The sequence below is a fragment of the Patagioenas fasciata genome, chromosome 12 (genome assembly GCF_037038585.1).
Source record: "Patagioenas fasciata isolate bPatFas1 chromosome 12, bPatFas1.hap1, whole genome shotgun sequence".
NCBI classification, from domain to species: domain Eukaryota; kingdom Metazoa; phylum Chordata; class Aves; order Columbiformes; family Columbidae; genus Patagioenas; species Patagioenas fasciata.
Window position 1 is genome coordinate 23,590,632 of NC_092531.1, and position 17,461 is coordinate 23,608,092.

General features: G+C 38.1%; 1 protein-coding gene across 4 annotated transcripts in view; it reads right to left on the bottom strand.

Annotated features, from left to right (window-relative positions):
* TRPM7 (transient receptor potential cation channel subfamily M member 7) overlaps positions 1–17,461 on the bottom strand; it is a 53,822-nt gene that overhangs the window by 8,310 nt on the left and 28,051 nt on the right. For 3 of the 4 annotated variants that reach the window (XM_065847021.2, XM_065847020.2, XM_065847019.2), the window contains 19 exons: positions 16,755–16,827; positions 16,372–16,472; positions 15,357–15,491; positions 14,800–14,853; positions 14,123–14,263; positions 13,438–13,572; positions 13,016–13,296; positions 12,312–12,540; positions 10,972–11,127; positions 10,686–10,829; positions 9,899–10,027; positions 8,965–9,249; positions 7,694–7,868; positions 6,549–6,681; positions 5,824–6,008; positions 4,292–4,424; positions 3,127–3,842; positions 971–1,047; positions 22–81 (listed from right to left, as the gene is read on the bottom strand). In XM_065847021.2, the coding sequence (XP_065703093.1) occupies positions 22–81; positions 971–1,047; positions 3,127–3,842; positions 4,292–4,424; positions 5,824–6,008; positions 6,549–6,681; positions 7,694–7,868; positions 8,965–9,249; positions 9,899–10,027; positions 10,686–10,829; positions 10,972–11,127; positions 12,312–12,540; positions 13,016–13,296; positions 13,438–13,572; positions 14,123–14,263; positions 14,800–14,853; positions 15,357–15,491; positions 16,372–16,472; positions 16,755–16,827 (3,342 nt within the window). The remainder of the gene's footprint in view (positions 1–21; positions 82–970; positions 1,048–3,126; positions 3,843–4,291; positions 4,425–5,823; positions 6,009–6,548; positions 6,682–7,693; positions 7,869–8,964; positions 9,250–9,898; positions 10,028–10,685; positions 10,830–10,971; positions 11,128–12,311; positions 12,541–13,015; positions 13,297–13,437; positions 13,573–14,122; positions 14,264–14,799; positions 14,854–15,356; positions 15,492–16,371; positions 16,473–16,754; positions 16,828–17,461) is intronic. The other variant, XM_071814071.1, reaches the window with a different exon arrangement.

A 17,461-nucleotide genomic window follows, 5' to 3' on the forward strand; every position in this document is an offset into this window, starting at 1 on the left:
ATGCAAACCTCCTTTACTTACCTGAAGTCTGGTTGTCTCTATACCCTCCAATATAGCTTTCTTGAAGTCTTCCTGTTGCTCCTATTAAAAAGGAAAAAACAAACAAACAAACAAGCAAAACCAAAGGAAATAGTGAACACTGCCAAAAATACACACACACAAAAAGCTTTTTGGCCACACGTTATACTTATCAGAAGGTCCAGAAGGGCAACTGAGCAGAACAGTGACATTGCAACTGCCCATAATGCAATTCCTAAGTCAGATTCTCCCCCGAAAGAGGGGTAACTGTAAATGTAACTTGTATTTACTAACTTATCTTAACAGCTGCGGCGAGAAAACTAACTCTTTTATACATTTTACAGCACATGGAAGACAGGTTTGGTACAACCAATTGCTTTCCATTTAGTTATTTTATTATTCTTTAAGGAAATGGAAATTATATGTCATTTTAGAATATGACAAGTTTATTAGAAAGGCCTCTTCTTCTTGGAAGCATAATGAACAATTTCTGTGTCATCTTGTTCTATAAAACATCATGTGGATCACTGAAAGCTTCCTAAATGCTGACCTTGAAATATATGAGTGTCAAATATTTCATTAAAATTATGTATTCCATAATAAGTGTTTATCTTAATTCACAGTTGTAGCCATCTCAGCTTTCATAACCTCCATTCTTGATTAACATTTCATTAGTATCATATTGTGAAGCAACAGTATTTGATGTGTAGTTACGTTTGCATGAGTGAGTCTTCACTAGGCCTTTGGGTTTGGTGGGGTTTCTTTGTTTGTTTTGTGTGTTTGGTTGGTTTTTTTGAAATCGTAAAACAGACACAGAGCCCTTCCAGGTTGCATTTTGCAAGTTCTTTCATTATATTTGCTCTTTGACGTTTTCAAAACACATTATGCAGTTACGGCTTAAAAAAGAAACCATCCCCATTAACACGTTTGACAGAAAGTCTTCCATGCTTACCTCAATATCAGCACTTCTTTCTTTCATTCTGCTTGCTGCCTCTTTAAAGCGCTGTAACTCCATGCTGTCTCTGTGACCTTCGACACAGTGAATTGAAAGAGAGCATTTAAAATCAAAGGCATCCTCCAGCGTTCTGGCCATGCCAATAATTTGCATCACCACAGCAAAGGCTTGCAAACCATCTCAGCTCTGTGTGCCTATTTGCACTACAGAAGACTTTCCAAACACACCAAAGCAAAAATCAGAGTAACGTAACATTAATACGAAACTATTGCTTTTCCCACATTAGAGGCGCGGATCGCCACAATTTAAAAAGTAAAACTAACATTTTAGAATTTTATTCAAGCATATGCTTCTCACATGAAAGGATAGGGCAGTCCAAATTAGAGTGTTTTTATGTAGGTACGACAAATGAAGGAAAAGCAGACAGTTTTCCTGAGGTAGCTTTTACAATATACCCTTCATCCTCCCAGCTGCAAGAAATACTTGTCGGGATTTTACGAAGCACGTGGCTTTATAATGAATTAAAGTCTGCTTGGATTCACAATGGAAAGCCGCACTGTGTCCGAAGTTTTATAGAAATGTGGACAGTGAGAATGAAGAGTATGTTCTAAATGCTAGAGAAGTTAGAGGACCACACACTAAACATCTGGCTACGGTAAAAGTACAGTTAGTATTCAAAGTTATTAGTGGTGAAGTACATTTAAAGATTAGATAGGAGTAATACAATCATTCTCCATTATTTGTTCCATCTTGCTTTCTGAACTTTAAAAAAGTTGTTCTTTTCTTTTAAAACACGAGTAAGTTATTAACAAATAGCTAGTGAGCGTTCAAATGTGTAGGTACTCTCCCTATGCATACACAGATCTAAAGCTGCTAGCGCATGTAGGTAACTTCTAACTCCAAGTTTCACAGCAGTGGAATAAAGTTCTCTCTAAAGATTTAAGTTTTGCATTCTCAACAAAGCTTTGGAAAACACTGAGACATCCCTGAGCAACTATGGCAAGACAACAGCCCTGCAGGCAACCTGACAACTCCAGATTGGGATCTTCTGCTACACACTACGCGTACTTAAAGCGTTACCTACTTCACAGAAACCAGTTAGTAAACCCACACCTGTGTTTTGCAATGAATCTGCCACTGTTTTACCGTTCAAACATGTAGGTAACTAAGCATAAAAAGTGCACCTTTTTACTGTTAAGCAAAATTTGTATTGAATAAAGAGACTTTGGAAGCTTCCAAAACAACCGCCAAAATCTACGTTAGCCCAGGCAACAGTGGAAGATCCCGGTCATAACGGTGTTTAGAAACATAGTATAGGAGGATCCCTCAGCTTGACACAGATACCACGAAGATATTTGTCCAGGATTCCATCAGTCTTCTGTAATTACGTCAAGAAATAGACAATATTTTTAATTTGTGCAATGGGAAGGTAGGAGCTTTAAAATGAGTCATTAAATGTCTACAAGGCCCATACCAAGTTGTAGAGCTGCTAATTGCACAAAACTGCTATTCTCAACAACTGGCTAATGTTTTCCAGAAAAATATTGTCTATGTGACAGAATTATAAAGAAGTGGTAATTTAAGTAAAAAAAAAAAAATTAAAAAAAATCAAGCAACACAGGGAAATTAGAGATGTTAAAAGCAAAAAAAAGCAGAGCAAAATAGTAGAATGAAGTCACCTGCAACCGGAATAACACCCAAAATACTATACAATTCTTGATAAGTCAAACCTTGTGGCTTAGATTTGGTCCACAGTTTATGAAGCAGTCCCATAAGGATGTTAGAACATAAATCTTGGTTTTGCAGTTCCATTGCATGGACATGCTGACTTTTGGAAAGTTCATCTTTAAGATTCAATTTTCCATGCGAGCCACCACAGTTGACTGTTGATGTCAAGTCGCCAGTTGACAAAGAGAACTTCGTTTGGGGTTTGTTCTTCGATAAGTTGACAGAGGACTGCTGATCACATTTGTCAACTCTGCAGCTGTAGTTATCATTAGTGTCACTCTCATCATGAATAAAACCACAATTAATATATCCTCCATTTTCAACACAAGGTTGGGCGAAAGCAACGCAAGCAGAGCCAGAAGCAAGAGGATAAGAGCAGCTAATAACGACTTCAGGACATTCAGAATCTACTTTGTTATACTTACCCACAAATGCACCAAATTCTACATTATTATCTCCTTCTGTAGCCTTAGAGAAAACAGTCTCTTCGTGCTTTGCTGAAGAATCCAGCTGACTTTTGCAACAGGGCCGAGATGGAGTGCTAACAAAAAACTTAGCTGTTGGGGATGTGACATGTGGCATGCTGTTGGATGAATTGCCTAATTTTTTACTTTTATTACTGGATTTTGAGGTCTCTGCAGCCGGTATTCGTTGGCGAAGTTCTGGAGGGGAAACCGCATTTGAAAATAAGGCACTGCCTGAGGAACCTGCCTCTTGAAAGTTTATTTCTTCTCTTCGGGGAACTGAAGCCAACTCCTGACCAATCGTCTTATGTTGGGCTTCTTTTTCATCGCGTATAGAAATGTTACAGAGCAAAGCATTATTATTTTCAAGGCCTCCTTGCGGAAAAGAACTGAAGACGTTTCCAATGCTGTGCTTTTTCCACACAGAAGATCTGAGAGAGCCATCCTCAATGAGGTTTTGTGCCAAATGCTTTGAAATGCTCAGTTCGCGGGTGATTTCGTTATGAACCTTGCTGGCTTCGGAAGCTTTCTGCGCCGTCAGTGTTTTCAGAGTATCCACAGTGAGCGCTGAGAGGTCCTGCAGGTGGCCAATCTGTGAATCTAAAGACTGTAATGACCGTTTTATGTAGTTGACGCGATCACCAACTTCCTTTATCTGAATGCACATTTGTTCCACCCTAAGAAAAATCAATACTCAATTACTCAATAAGTAAAAGAAACATCTTTGAAACCCTTTCTGCCCATTTAATAAGGAAAAACCTCTGAAATTTCAAGGTGGTATATATACACTATAGTGTTGGACTGTTTTGTAATACAACATTTGAACAGACTTCTGAATCACAGAATTAACATACATATCAATGCCTGCAGCATTTATCAAATTTATCAAGTTTATTAAAACATCACAAGAAACTAAATAATGCAATTGTCTCATCTTACAGAGTAGTTCAGATCAAGAAGCATCAATGACATTAGTCGTTTCTGCATAGAAATGGGAAGACAATCTCAAGTTTGCTTAAATACTTATGTTCTTGAGCTGCATTTTACCCCTCTTAAAGTGCATTTGAAGAAACCTGCAAAAGTTCTAAGCTTCTCTATTCAGAAACTTTACTTGAAAATATTCTACCGTTCAAATGTGACTCGGATCCTCTCCTCGCTTCCAGAATGAAATTTATCATCCTTTTCATTGAAATACATCTCAACACACAGCTCTTCAAAATCATGAAGCTTTTTTTGATCTTCTTCTGTCAGGAAGAGTTCTAAAGAGAGGAGAAACCGTTCAGAAGATGCACACACAGTGAAGGAGAACAGGTGCTGCAAACAGTCACGACTTCACAAAGGCTGTTAGAAATAACAAACAGAAACAACACAAAACCCACGCAGTGCCACCTACGACCCCTCTTCTCTCCTTACTAGGTCAAAGATTTCTGCTAAAATAAAAGCAATAATTCTGAAGGGATCAGCAAATTTGCTGATGACGCTGAGTTGGGAGGGAGTGTGGACCTGCTGGAAGGCAGGAGGGCTCTGCAGAGGGATCTGGACAGACTGGAAAAATGGGCTGATTCCAATGGGATGAAGTTCAACAAGGCCACAACAACCCCCTGCAGCACTCCAGGCTGGCACAGAGTGGCCGAAAGGGACCTGGGGGGACTAATGGACAGGAAGCTCAACATGAGCCAACAGTGTGCCCAGGTGGCCAAGAAGGCCAATGGTATCCTGTCCTGTATCCAAACTAGTGTGGTCAGCAGGACAAGGGAGAAAGAGATTGAGGTGCTGGAGCGGGTCCAGAGAAGAGCAACAAGACTGGGGAAGGGACTTGAACACAAGAGCTATGGGGAGAGGCTGAGGGAGCGGGGCTTGTTCAGTCTGGAGCAGAGGAGGCTTAGAGGAGAGCTCAGCACTCTCTAGAACTACCTGAAGGGCAGTTCTAGCCAGAGGGGGATTGGGCTCTTCTCCCAGGCAGTCAGCAATAGGACAAGGGGGCATGGGCTTCAACTCTGCCAGGGGAAATTGAGGCTGGAGATTAGAAAGCAATTCTGTGCAGAGAGAGTGGTCAGCATTGGAATGGCTGCCCAGGGAGGTGCTGGACTCACCGACCCTGGAGGTTTGTAAACTGAGATTGGACATGGCACTTAGTGCCATGATCTGGTCAATGGACTGGAGCTGGACCAAGAGCTGGACTGGATGATCTCTGAGGTCTTTTCCAACCCAGTTGATTCTGTGTGCACAATATTATAACTCATGCTCTCACCTCCAGTCCATTTTGTTTGAGGCAAAAGCTGGATTCCTTAGCTGCGTTTTATCATCTGTGGAAGACTTTTTTTATTTTTTAAATTCTCAACATGAACACAAGTTTTCCAGAAAGAAGAAAAATTCTTCCCCCATCAACACTAATGGGAAATCTAATTTTTTTTTTTTTTCCCACAAGTTTGTTTGACTGGAGATTTCTAAGGGTTGTACATGATATCCTTTATAAAAACACTGGGACTTTGAACAGAATTAGAGTCTTATTCAACTTTAAAGACACGGAAAATTAAGAGCTACTTGAACTTTCTTGAGAATACACATTATAACCAAGAACTCTGCACTTTTTCCAATAGTTTGCTTTTACCATATCAAAAAAGTCACTGCAAATTTTTGGATAATAACTGTTCATACTTGGCCCATCTGAAGTCTTGTCTGTCTTTCTTCTTTTACATATACAACAGAACAGGGAAGCCATGTGGCTCAGAATAATAAGTGGTGGAGGCAGAACAGGTTTTTCATGGTAGGCCATAATGAAATGATACCGCTGATACTTCCACACAATGTTTGAAATTGCCTTGACTTGTAAATACACATTGCTGCAAGGGAACAGAAAAGCATTAACACCCCAGGATGGTTTTGGTTGTGGGTTTTGTTGTTTTTCTTTTTAAACACTTTGATAACAATCTTGAATTCTGATGCTGGTTAAGAAAGAGACAAAAGCACGAGCTTGTCTTTTACGGTAAAATTACTTTAGGGGAAGTAGGAGACACATTCAAGAAAACACTGTGATCCAAAGCAAGGACAATTAAAAAATTCTATCATCTGCTAACATCTTGGTACCTCTCCTCGGCAATAAATTGCACAGAGATCAAATCTCAAGTTTGTAAAACATAAATACATATATATATATATATAGATTGTTTTTTCTAGCTAGACTCAGATTTTTGTATCAGACACCATTAGTTCTACAGTCTGTGATTCTTCAGCGTTACTGAGCTGCTTAGAACCTGCAACTGCTTCCAGCAAATGGGATTGCTTTGAACTGGCATCAGTTCTTCTTATCTTGTCATCTTATTGTAGTGAAGTAGAAATTTATCAAAGGATTAGCAAAAATTAATTATTATCCTTATACTTACTTGAAAAATGCAATAAGGAGATTAACCATAATTATGTACTGTACAAAGAGGTAGACAGCTTGAAGAAATGGGGTCAACCATGTTCCTGGGCCACAGAGATGAGTAACTTTTTCATCAGAATTATTTGCACATACTGTGTTGGGGAAAAGGACACAGAGAAAACACACACAACTTTTAGAATTCCCAATAGGTATACACAGGGAAAAAAAAACGATCGCTTATAAAGACTACAACAACCAGCTGTCATGCACTGGTTCTGCGATTCAAAATGTCTCCATGCATTTAAGAATATGGTAGAAAAATACAGGAGACAAAGTTTTTGGTTAATCATAGAATCATTTTGGTTGGAAAATAATTAAGATTATAGAGTCCAACTGTAGGCCTAGTACAACCAAGTCCACCACTAACCCATGTTCCTCAGCTCCACATCTATACGTCTTTTAAAACCCTCTAGGGACGGTGGCTCCACCACTGCCATGGGCAGCCTGTTCCAACACCTGACAACCCTCTCCATGAAGGAATTGTTCCTAATATCCAACTAAACCTCCCCTGGCGCAACTTGAGGCCATTTCCTCTTGTCTTATCACTTGTTACTTGGGATGAGAGACTGACCCCTATCTCACTACAACCTCCTTTCAGGTATCTGTAGAGAACAACAAGGTCTCCCCTCAGCTCCTTCTCTCCAGGCTAAAAAGCCCCAGCTCCCTCAGCCGCTCCTCATCACACTTGTGCTCCAGATCCTTCAGCAGCTTTGTTGCTCTGTTATCATACTGGTTTTTTTTTCCTATTATTATACTGTGGTATAATTATATTATTGGATTTTTAAAAAGCATAATACAGCACCACAGCCAAAATTTTGGCATGAGTGCTGTACGAGAAAATTCCAAGATTTGCTAGAAATAGCCTTGTGAGAAACTGTGATTACTTTTCCTTCTAAGCCATTCAAGCTTGGTAAAGGATAATGAAAAAGTCAAGTCAAGAAGTTACACAGTTGCAACCCAAAAGAAGAAGATAATCCAATAAATGGAATCAACGTCAACAGTAGTGGCCATCTAATGTCACAAAATTACAATTTCTTAAGACCTTCAGAACATCTAATCAGAGTAAGATTTCTCCTTACTTGCTTCACAATGGCAGTGTCTTACCATCAATTTCATAGGCATACACTTCACCAAAAATCATCCAGTATGGATGAAACACAATATCTCTAGCAAGAGTCCAAGACGGTGCCTCATCAGGATACAGGATCGCCTTCCGGGGAACACCAAAGCTAAGCAGTACAAGTGCCATGATCACCACAATGTAAAACATGTTGGCCACCTATTAATACAAGAAAGTCAGTTAACCCACAATGTCATAATTATGATTTCACAATTTAAATACTTTCACAGTGACAGTGTAAAATTGATGGATTCTATTTATTATATAAAGAAAGGAGTCTAGGACACTTATATTTCAGGGAGAAAATTTTGTTAAATAACAAGCTCTGTAAATATATATATATTTTTTCCCCCTACCCATCCTTTTTTACAGCATATTTAGGATCCTCAGCCAAAGACAACTGAGAGTATTTCCTTTGTAACTCAAATACCAATCATATGGATGAGTTTCAGCTGATAAATATTCTTTCCTGAATGCACTCAATCACTGCACAGAACAAAGAGGTAGCTTTCCAAGGGTTGAAACACAGAACTTATGTCTCTTGCAAGGAATCAAAGTGAGAAATGAGCAGCCTGAGGCACTCCTTTTTAAGCAATGACCGGGCTCAGCTTTGTAGCAACTATTTTATAGGGGGAAGACAAACAAACACCGCTTCCACCTTCATATATATAGTTTTCAAGTCTTAAAATACTTTTAGCATCTAGAATAGCTCACTGATGGTAAAGCTCAGTTTTTTATCTTTAAATTCAAACAATTTGAATATTTTTGTGTGAGAGAAGACAAGAACGGAGCCCCAACCTATTCCCAGTTTTCCACAGCACAAAATACAAAGGTGCTTTAGGAAACAAGTTAAAGTCTGGCACTAGAGACCGCAAAGGCAAGAAAATCAAGACTACAAATAAATCTCAGACCCAAAAGGGAAGCAATGCTAGGTGAATCGAGAAAAAGGCATAATCATATCCATTCAAATCTCTGACATCTAAGAACAAAACAGACCAGAGAATGACAATTTGCCAGCTTTTTACAGGTATGTCGCAGAGCAAGCTCCGTAACAAAGGAAGCCTAATCAGTGTTTGTTATGAAACGCAGAAGGTTATGTTCCAGCTAGCTAATTCTGCACATTGACTGGTTGATGTTACACCAGGTTTAGTAACTATTTTCTAAATAAAACTTTGAGAAAAGTTCAAAACAGATGCAGCAAGAAAAATGTATTTCAGCTGGGGAAAAAGCCAACAGTAACAAAAGCAGCACTTACCATTTTCCCAATCATCATAACGTAAGGGCCAGCCTGCTGATTTACAGCTAGAAAATCCAGCAATCGCACATACCAAAATATTATATTGAGACAGTATGTTATTCTTCCAGCAACAAAGATGTAATTTTCTCTGTAAGTGTTTTCACCAAAATTGCCCTTTGCTCCAAATCTCAATGCAAACCCAATGAAGAAAGTGACAATGGCAACGGTGTCACTGATATTGAAATAATCACTGAACCACACTTTAATCTTCTGATTAATCTTCCCAGCCTCTGACATAAAGATCTGCAATTAAAAAGGAAAAGGTCTGCTCGCATTTATTTACACATGGACCAACACTGAAATATAGGAATCAGTAACTTTTATACTTGTAAAAATAAGGTATCTATTCAAATGGAGAATTGGTGTAGACTGAGGAATCAAACCCAGCGTTCACCTGCGCCAGGGTGACAAGGACAAGGAGGACGTGTGCTTCCTTCTCTCAATAATCTATGAAGGAATTTTGGGCTCGGGGTATTTTATTGTTGAGGCAGTTACTGTTATAAAGATGAATCCTGCTCTCTGCCTGCTGGGCCTGAGGTAGCAGGTTAATGAACTTCCTATCTTTCTTTTAAAAATTCTTATAGAACTTCTCCAAGTGTCTTGCTGACCAGCACCGTTGTGGTTGTGACAGCTATCCCGTCTCCATAAAGCTTTTCTGTTGTGTCATCTCAGATGTAGGGTACTGGTAGAATTTGACATCTGACTGGTACTAATGAATAAATGCACAATTCACTCCTCAGAAAAATAAGGTTGTTTATTTCTAAGATAAAGGTATTATATTGTGTACTCTGATGCTCAAGGTTCCTTAGGTTCTCTTGTTTATGAACAGTTTAAACCAGATCATTTTAATAGACCAAAAAACCCCTAAAATCCCAGATTATTGCAGGCGTACCTCACGAATTTTCTCAATTGCTGATGTGAAAATGTAGGCAATAACAATCCATTCTTGCACAGACGGTAATTCTTCCATTTTTACAAGAACCACAAACGTGTAGAGCATGAGGAATCCTAAGTATGCCAACTAAAAAAGAGAGAAAATTATATATAAAATTACTAGTGTTCTTTATAGATGTGCGTGAAATCTTTTGATGTGGTATATAATAAGCGCTTCAAGTAGAATTACAGTACTGTATTCAGCCCTTTAAGCAGGTAAGTTATTATTTATAAGGGGATACAAGCGTTTTCTTATTAGAAGAGGAAAAACAGAGCTGTAATAAGCTATTCATTATTAGCAAAGCTTTGTTCTTATTAAAGCTATTTTTCCTTTAATACAAATTTTAGAGTTGCTTTTACAGTAATTTAAGCAAAGCTGTGCAGGAAAACTTCAGCTTAATAAATTATTTCAGAATTCCTGCTAGCAACTGATGAAATTAATTACTCAGGCCCAAATAAAAATGTTTCTGCTAATTATTCTTGGGATTAAAAAAAGCAGTATTTCTCCAAGCCAACACCACAGACTCAAAAGAACCTCAAACCACAGTACACTGCATGTGCATAAGCAGTTTCTCAAAATCAAGTAGTTCTCATTTCCAGCTTAGCAATGTATGGGGGTTTTTTGTCTGCTTTTTGAAAAGTGCTTAAACTTTGATTCAGGTCACAGAGCTCCATGTTGGGAAAAGAACTCGAAAATCCACATTAGATCTCCAAACAAAATACACATTAGGCAAAGGAAAACTCACTGTATTAAACCAAAACTTGACAATCGGTGCATGATAAAACGCGTAAAACTTCTGTGTAATTGGAAGCCTTTTAGGTTTTGCTGGAGTCTCCATATCATGTTTTTCTAAATTACTGTCCAAGATCCTTACTTCTTTAAACACCTCCTGAAATGAAAGGACTGTTAACTTCACATACAGAAATACACACTTTGGACACTCATTTTATCTCTTGCTTTGATGTAAAAATGTAACTATCTATTTTAAGTTACAAATATTGTTTTTAATATCTCCCCTTGTGCCACGTTACCATAGGTATTTCATCTGCTGCATTCTGGAAGTTGTTTTCACTGTCATCCATTGCCATTTGATGTGCATCTTGAGATTGAGGAATATGTGACATTTCAGCCTTGGTCTTATATTCCAACAGCAGTATAGCAGGAGGAAGTAAAATACTCAGTATCACCTGGAAAAGATGAAGACTATGTGCAAACAGTTCACAGAAATCACCAACACACAGATTATCCTCCAAAAAATACTATACAAATTTTACTTGCTTGTTATTGAGGGGAGAAAAAGTAGAAGCTCATTAGTTGTTATTATTTACATACACACTTAAAAGGCTAATATCACATTTAAAGAGTGTTCTTGGACTTGAAGATATAGGAAAGGGGAAGAACCAACAAATTCCAAACCCAAAAGCCACTAGAAAGAATGTACTGTAAGCCTGAAGATGCTGAGATTTTCTGTTTGCAATCTGTTCTTTAACCCACTTCCCAGAAACTGGAACTGTGTAATGTCAAGGTATATTTTACAAACATCTGTGAGTTGAGGTTGAGCTTTGGTTGGTTTGAGTATTTATATTTTCGTTTGGTTTGTTTTTTTCCCAATTTACGGTAGAAAAATGAGCTAAGGTATGCATGAAGAGAATAAGCGAAAGCTATTTATTGTCATTAGCCTGTTACAGAGTAAGCACAAAAGTGGTTAATCAGTTACCAAAGAGGATTTTAGTAGGTCACACGTTAAATGATGCTTGTAGATATTTTGTAGGAAAGTTGTATTTCATTAGATTCCTAATAACTCTTAGGTTTTGCAAACCATCACAAAGAAATAGGTAACTCCCATTTTGGTACAATTGATCTATATCACAAAGGGCACCCCTGGAAAACCTATCCTCGATTTACCCTACCCTTGTTTCACTCTGTGCCCTGCTTTTGCTCAGTTTCTTCCTCCAAAATAGGATACAGACAAAGCTTTTTGACATTGTCTTATGTGCTGCCTATAAAAATCTAAAATGCATGGAACTATATTCTTACAGTGGGTTTTCTGTTAACATTTTTACCACTATGTTTTTAGTAGTGGATTAGTATTCACATGATCTCTTTATACCTCTGATTAAAGGCTACTTGCCTGTTTTTTGCCTTCTCTATTTCTGTACCTTATTTGAAAAGATAATAGAGCGTCAAAAGAAGAGTTAACAATAAATCATTCCAGTTTTGATTATGTTACAGGTGACTGTTTTACAGGATTTATTAACACAAGCTATAGTTATGAAAGCGTTATACCAACAGCACTTAAACACATTTTCCTTCCCTTAAAACACAAATTCCGCTAATCCTTTTTACACCAACAAACCGCGACAATGCTTACTTTGTACCACGAATTCTTCCTCATGTTCAACCTTCCCATCCACATATCCGACAACAACATCTGTGTACAGGTATGCGCTACAAATGGACGGAGCCTTGACGACACTGCCAGCTTCAGACAAGTTGAGTTGCTCCAGTTTTTAAGCTCATAGGTCAGTAATTTCATTGCCATAGTTTCATCCTGGCGGAAGGACTGTTCTAGCAGTTCGACTGCAAGTTGACCAAACTCACTAGAATGAAGAAAAACCAACAAAAGAAAGTTTAGTATCTATAGAAATGAACTTGAGTTTAGCTTGAATTTTCCTGTACAATCAAATTCCCAGCAGCACAACTTGAATAGACTATTACCTGGCCCTTGTGTACAGATGCACAGTATAGTGACTTGTAACTACAACGTGTGAATCTGTGACTTTTTAATAAAAATACATGCAGGCTACAAACAGCTGTTAAAACACACAGTGAAACCACATGGAAGTGGCACATTCAGTATCATTTTAATTTAACTATAAAGCATGACTTGCAACAGCTCTCAAGAAAGAGCAATATCTAATAGAAAACTCTACTAGAGCATCACTTAATCCTTTTTGCAAAAAGGAATTGTCTTCAAGTGTGCTAATAGAACAGTTTGGTGTTTATTCATATATAGCTCACTACTTTTATTGCACGTTTCAATAAAAGATCTTTAGCAATATAAATGTAATTTACTTGGAATACTGTTTCAGTTCTTCTGAAGTATCATCAACAAGGTCACTTTGTTTTGCTTCATAGGCCATTGAACGATACACTTTGCAGGCAACTAAGGCTTTCGCCATGGACTCCTCCCCGTGCTGCCAGAAGAACAGGGCCATCTTCTGCCTCTTCATTAGCACCGCCCAAAGTAACAGCTCGTTGAGCGGATACGCAAAACGTCTCGTTTCAGGATCATCTATGTCTACTATTTCATCTTTGGTTCTTTTCTTTTTTCCCTCTTCCGCACCAGTGTCAATCTTTAAAATAAAATCAGAACGATCCATTTTAAATCTTGGTAAAACTGCTGCTACTCATACTTCAGTGACAGACTTCAACCGGGTTCGCCACTCTTAACTACTTAGAATAAACCCCACTACATTCCCTTCACACGTCTGTACCTTTGGTTTGTATGGCTGCGCTGTTTTGATGAAGTGATTATGGCGCATTTTTTCCTTCTTGTCTGCCCTGTTCCCAAAGGACTCATGGCTTTTACACATCTGAGGAGTAGTACTTGAAGGATTTCGCCCAGATCGCTGTAACAAGAATAAGGGGAAGGGGTTTGGTTTGGTTTCTTTATTCTTGCCTACTATGTATTATAAAATAATCTATTTATAGCTAGATACTTAGTTGAGTTACTTTGCTACTTAAACAGTGATGAACTTATATAACAGCAGCAACCAGAATTTTCACTGGATATTTAACAAGTATCTTGTTTGGTTTGGGTATTTAAGAAGTCACAAAGTAGGCTGTTGACTTGTTGCTTTACAAGAAAGCAGCTAAGACATCTGCATCTCAAGCCCTGGTGAATCTGCGTGTTTAGTGCCCATTCTTCGCCTATGAGTAGGAAAAGAGGGAGTAACAGAGAAGGAATTTAGATGTGTTAGAATATCAAGCAGGAGAACAAAATCTTTGGTTTGTTCTCAACGACAAAACAGTGACCAGCTGCCTTACTATTGCCTTTAAAAGAGTCAGCCAATTGACAAGAAGAACAAAACAATATGGATCCAGTTTTCCTCTGAAACACACAGTTTTTTAATTGAGAACATATGAATCAGCCTGTCCCGTTACCCAACTGCCACATACCCGATTGTTCCCGCTGAGGCTGTTGTATATCGCTCTAAAGCGTTTTCTTGTATAGGTGCATCTATAAGTTCCTCCCATCAGATATTCAATGACCAGCCCCACATCAATCAAGTTGATTTTATATCCCGGTGGAAGATTTCCCTAGAAATAAAAAACGGTATTTTTAGTTTTTCCAACTATAATCTTAAACTTGCCTACAGTGTTCCTGCATGTGACATCACAGCTCTTCATACAAAACAAGTTAAAACTTTCATGATTTAAAAATTACATGGCTCAGTATTTATCAGTTTCAAAATAGACAAGGTTTATAGCTTCTTTTCTGTATCTTCTTCCTTAGCAGGGTAGATGTTTCTTCTGCGAGGGAGGGTATGGACTGGTTTTTGTTGATTGTTTTAACAGCCAAAATTGCTCTTAACTGGGAGTATCAGCTTTCAATCCCCCCAAAAAGCAAAACAACCACAAGTAAGATGAAAAAGGCAACACTCATCAGGTTTAACACCTTTGTGGCAGCAGAGCACTGAGCATACAACAGCAAGTACTGACACCAACAGAATGACTGCAGAAGTAGCTTACTGATTACAATAAAACTTAATAAAACTAAGATTAAATTGTCAATCACACATAAGAAATCAAAGAACTAGCATTACTATTGACAGAGTTCGACATTTACGGCATACCTGTTTGACATCCCGAACGAGATGAAAGAGCGTTGGGTTAGTTGGACCTTGTTTCTTTATAAGAAAGAGAGGGGAAAGAAAAAATCAACACCTACAGCAACAACATTTTTCTAAGCAATATTTATAACTATGCAGGTTCACAAAATAAAGTGTTTTTACAACTATTAATATAATATTAACTGCCACAGAATTCTATCTTATGAAGCCTAACAATACTATCTATAGACCTCATACATTGTGCACAAGTTTAACGCATCTGACTTGTTCTCTTCCCCACTGTGGTTCACACATCTCACATGTTCCACAACAAGGCTGCAATTTTCCATTTAGTATCTATCCCCAGCATCAGACACAGATGAACGTCCTGCTTGTCAAACTATTTCTGGTGTCATTTCTGAGGAGCCAGAAGGCAGTTGTGGCACTAGAAAGCAGCCAGACAGCACACACCTCTCAACAAGAACCTCTCTATTGACACCCCCCACATGGCTGCATGTGACCCGGTATATAACTCTCACAAGCTGTTCTAAAAGCAGCTTAAAAAGCAATCATTCACTTACTGTGTTATAAAGTTCTTCCAGTCTGGGAATCGTAAGGAATTTGTGCATGCTTACTCCATTTTCAATCAGAAGTTTCACGAATGCAACTCTATCCATCACAAGGGCATCTAACATGGCCTGCTCCAGAGAGCCAACCTACAACACAGAAGTGACAAGGTAGAGCCTGAGAGAACCAGTAAAATGGGTCATCACCAAAGCCAGTGTACTTAGATTACACAGCAACCTCATTTATTTACAGGGCTGAGGAAACCTTATATGCCTACAAATACAAAGGTATCACCCTTGGGCCAGAAAATCCCCTGAACTGCACACAATTACAGGATGAGAGAATATTCTGAACACTTAATCAGCGAGTCTTGAACTCTTCTGTAGGTATCTCCAGCTGACACAATACACAGGACTAAGTAGATATTTGGTTTGGCATAGTTAAAGCGTTCTCATAGGTTGACATTGGATGAAACAAAGACATCAAACATTTAAAGCACAATTTGCTTCAAAGATAAAAGCTCAGAAGCATCACTGCTATCAGCGTACTCATGTAGGATTGTGGTTTATTTTTACAGTAATACAGGAAAATGGCAAGATCCACAATGTCATTATCAAACCAATTTGCAGACTACAAGAAACAGACTCCCCCTCACAAGACACTGTAGTGCTGCCAACAGTAGCTAATACATGTATTTTACTAGATGCTTCTTAAGATCTTCCTTTGACCATGCAACTGTTAGGAAGAGAGAGCATCTGACTAACAGGAATTCAGCTTCCACCTTTTGCAATGTCTTTTCTCCCCTAGTTATTAAGAAGACTTAGCACATTTCTAAAATTCTTGGGCCATTTTCAACTACACAATAACAAAACAGCTGTAAGGCTATGCAGCAGCAAAAACTACTGTCCTCAGAAGAATTGTGTCAGTATTCTGCAGTCTCTCTCTACAAAAGTGAAAAGATTCGTTCTTTACAGTAAACTGCGCTTCCCTCTGAAAATCCCATGCTGCTTAATCCAGAGCATTACATACCAGCCATTGTTGCCCATAAACAAAAACGTGATTTTTGGCTATGTCAACTCTATCCCACGCAAGTGTAAGAACAAGTTGGTCAAACGCAGATGCATTCGTGCCTTAAGAAGCAAAAACAATGGGAAAAAAAAACATTAAATCAATTTAAAGATAACATACATTCTTTCTTCCCCAAAAGGCCAAATCAAGAATCCACTACAAAGTTATACAGAATATTTAATCATTTATGACACATTATGGTATTATACAATGAGAAAACATAGTAGATAATTATTTACTAGAAAACAAAAGATTCCTACAGATTACAGTATTTTATTAATAATCCATCATATAAACATTAAACAACAATAGCTGGAGATTCTAAATGCTCTTAAAAGTCTCACCTTTTAACAATGCTGTAAGAATTGCAACATCGATGTCCTGATGTTCATCTGACCCAATATGAAAAACTGTAATCTGTCCAAAACAGTAAAATAGGGAAAACCTATTTTAAAGTTATTTTCAGGAAAGGTGATTAGCTCCAGTCTTTATGTAGGGAATTGAAATATATTAGAAAGTCACCTTATCTTCAATGCAATTTAAGCCTATGCTTGATTTAAACTTACCTCTAGTGTGCAACCTGTATTCTTTTCCTAACCAGGTGCCACATAAGACAACCTTTTATGAGAAAATGCACAGCAGAAACCCTTTACGCTCTTCCGTCAACTTGAACCTATTTTCCCACTATGATTACAATTCTCTATTTTCTATAAACATCACACAGTATTCTATTTACCCCTCTGGTCCAGTCTACAGTATGAGATTAACCTGCCAGCCAAAATGTTTAGCCAAATATGACAATTTTATATCTTAGAACAGCACGATATGATGTTCAAATGAGACACCAGTACCTGAATTCAGGCTAAATATAAAGTCCCATAAAGTGCTTTTTCTTTAAGCATGCAGTGGTAATAGACCTTTGTTAGTACACTCATAATTCAAAGCCAAAAAACCCCGACTAACTGGAAGATCCACTATGTCCAAAAAAGATTTCTTAAAGTCTCTTGACCATACAGAATATTGAGATACAATATTAGATCCACAAATGCAC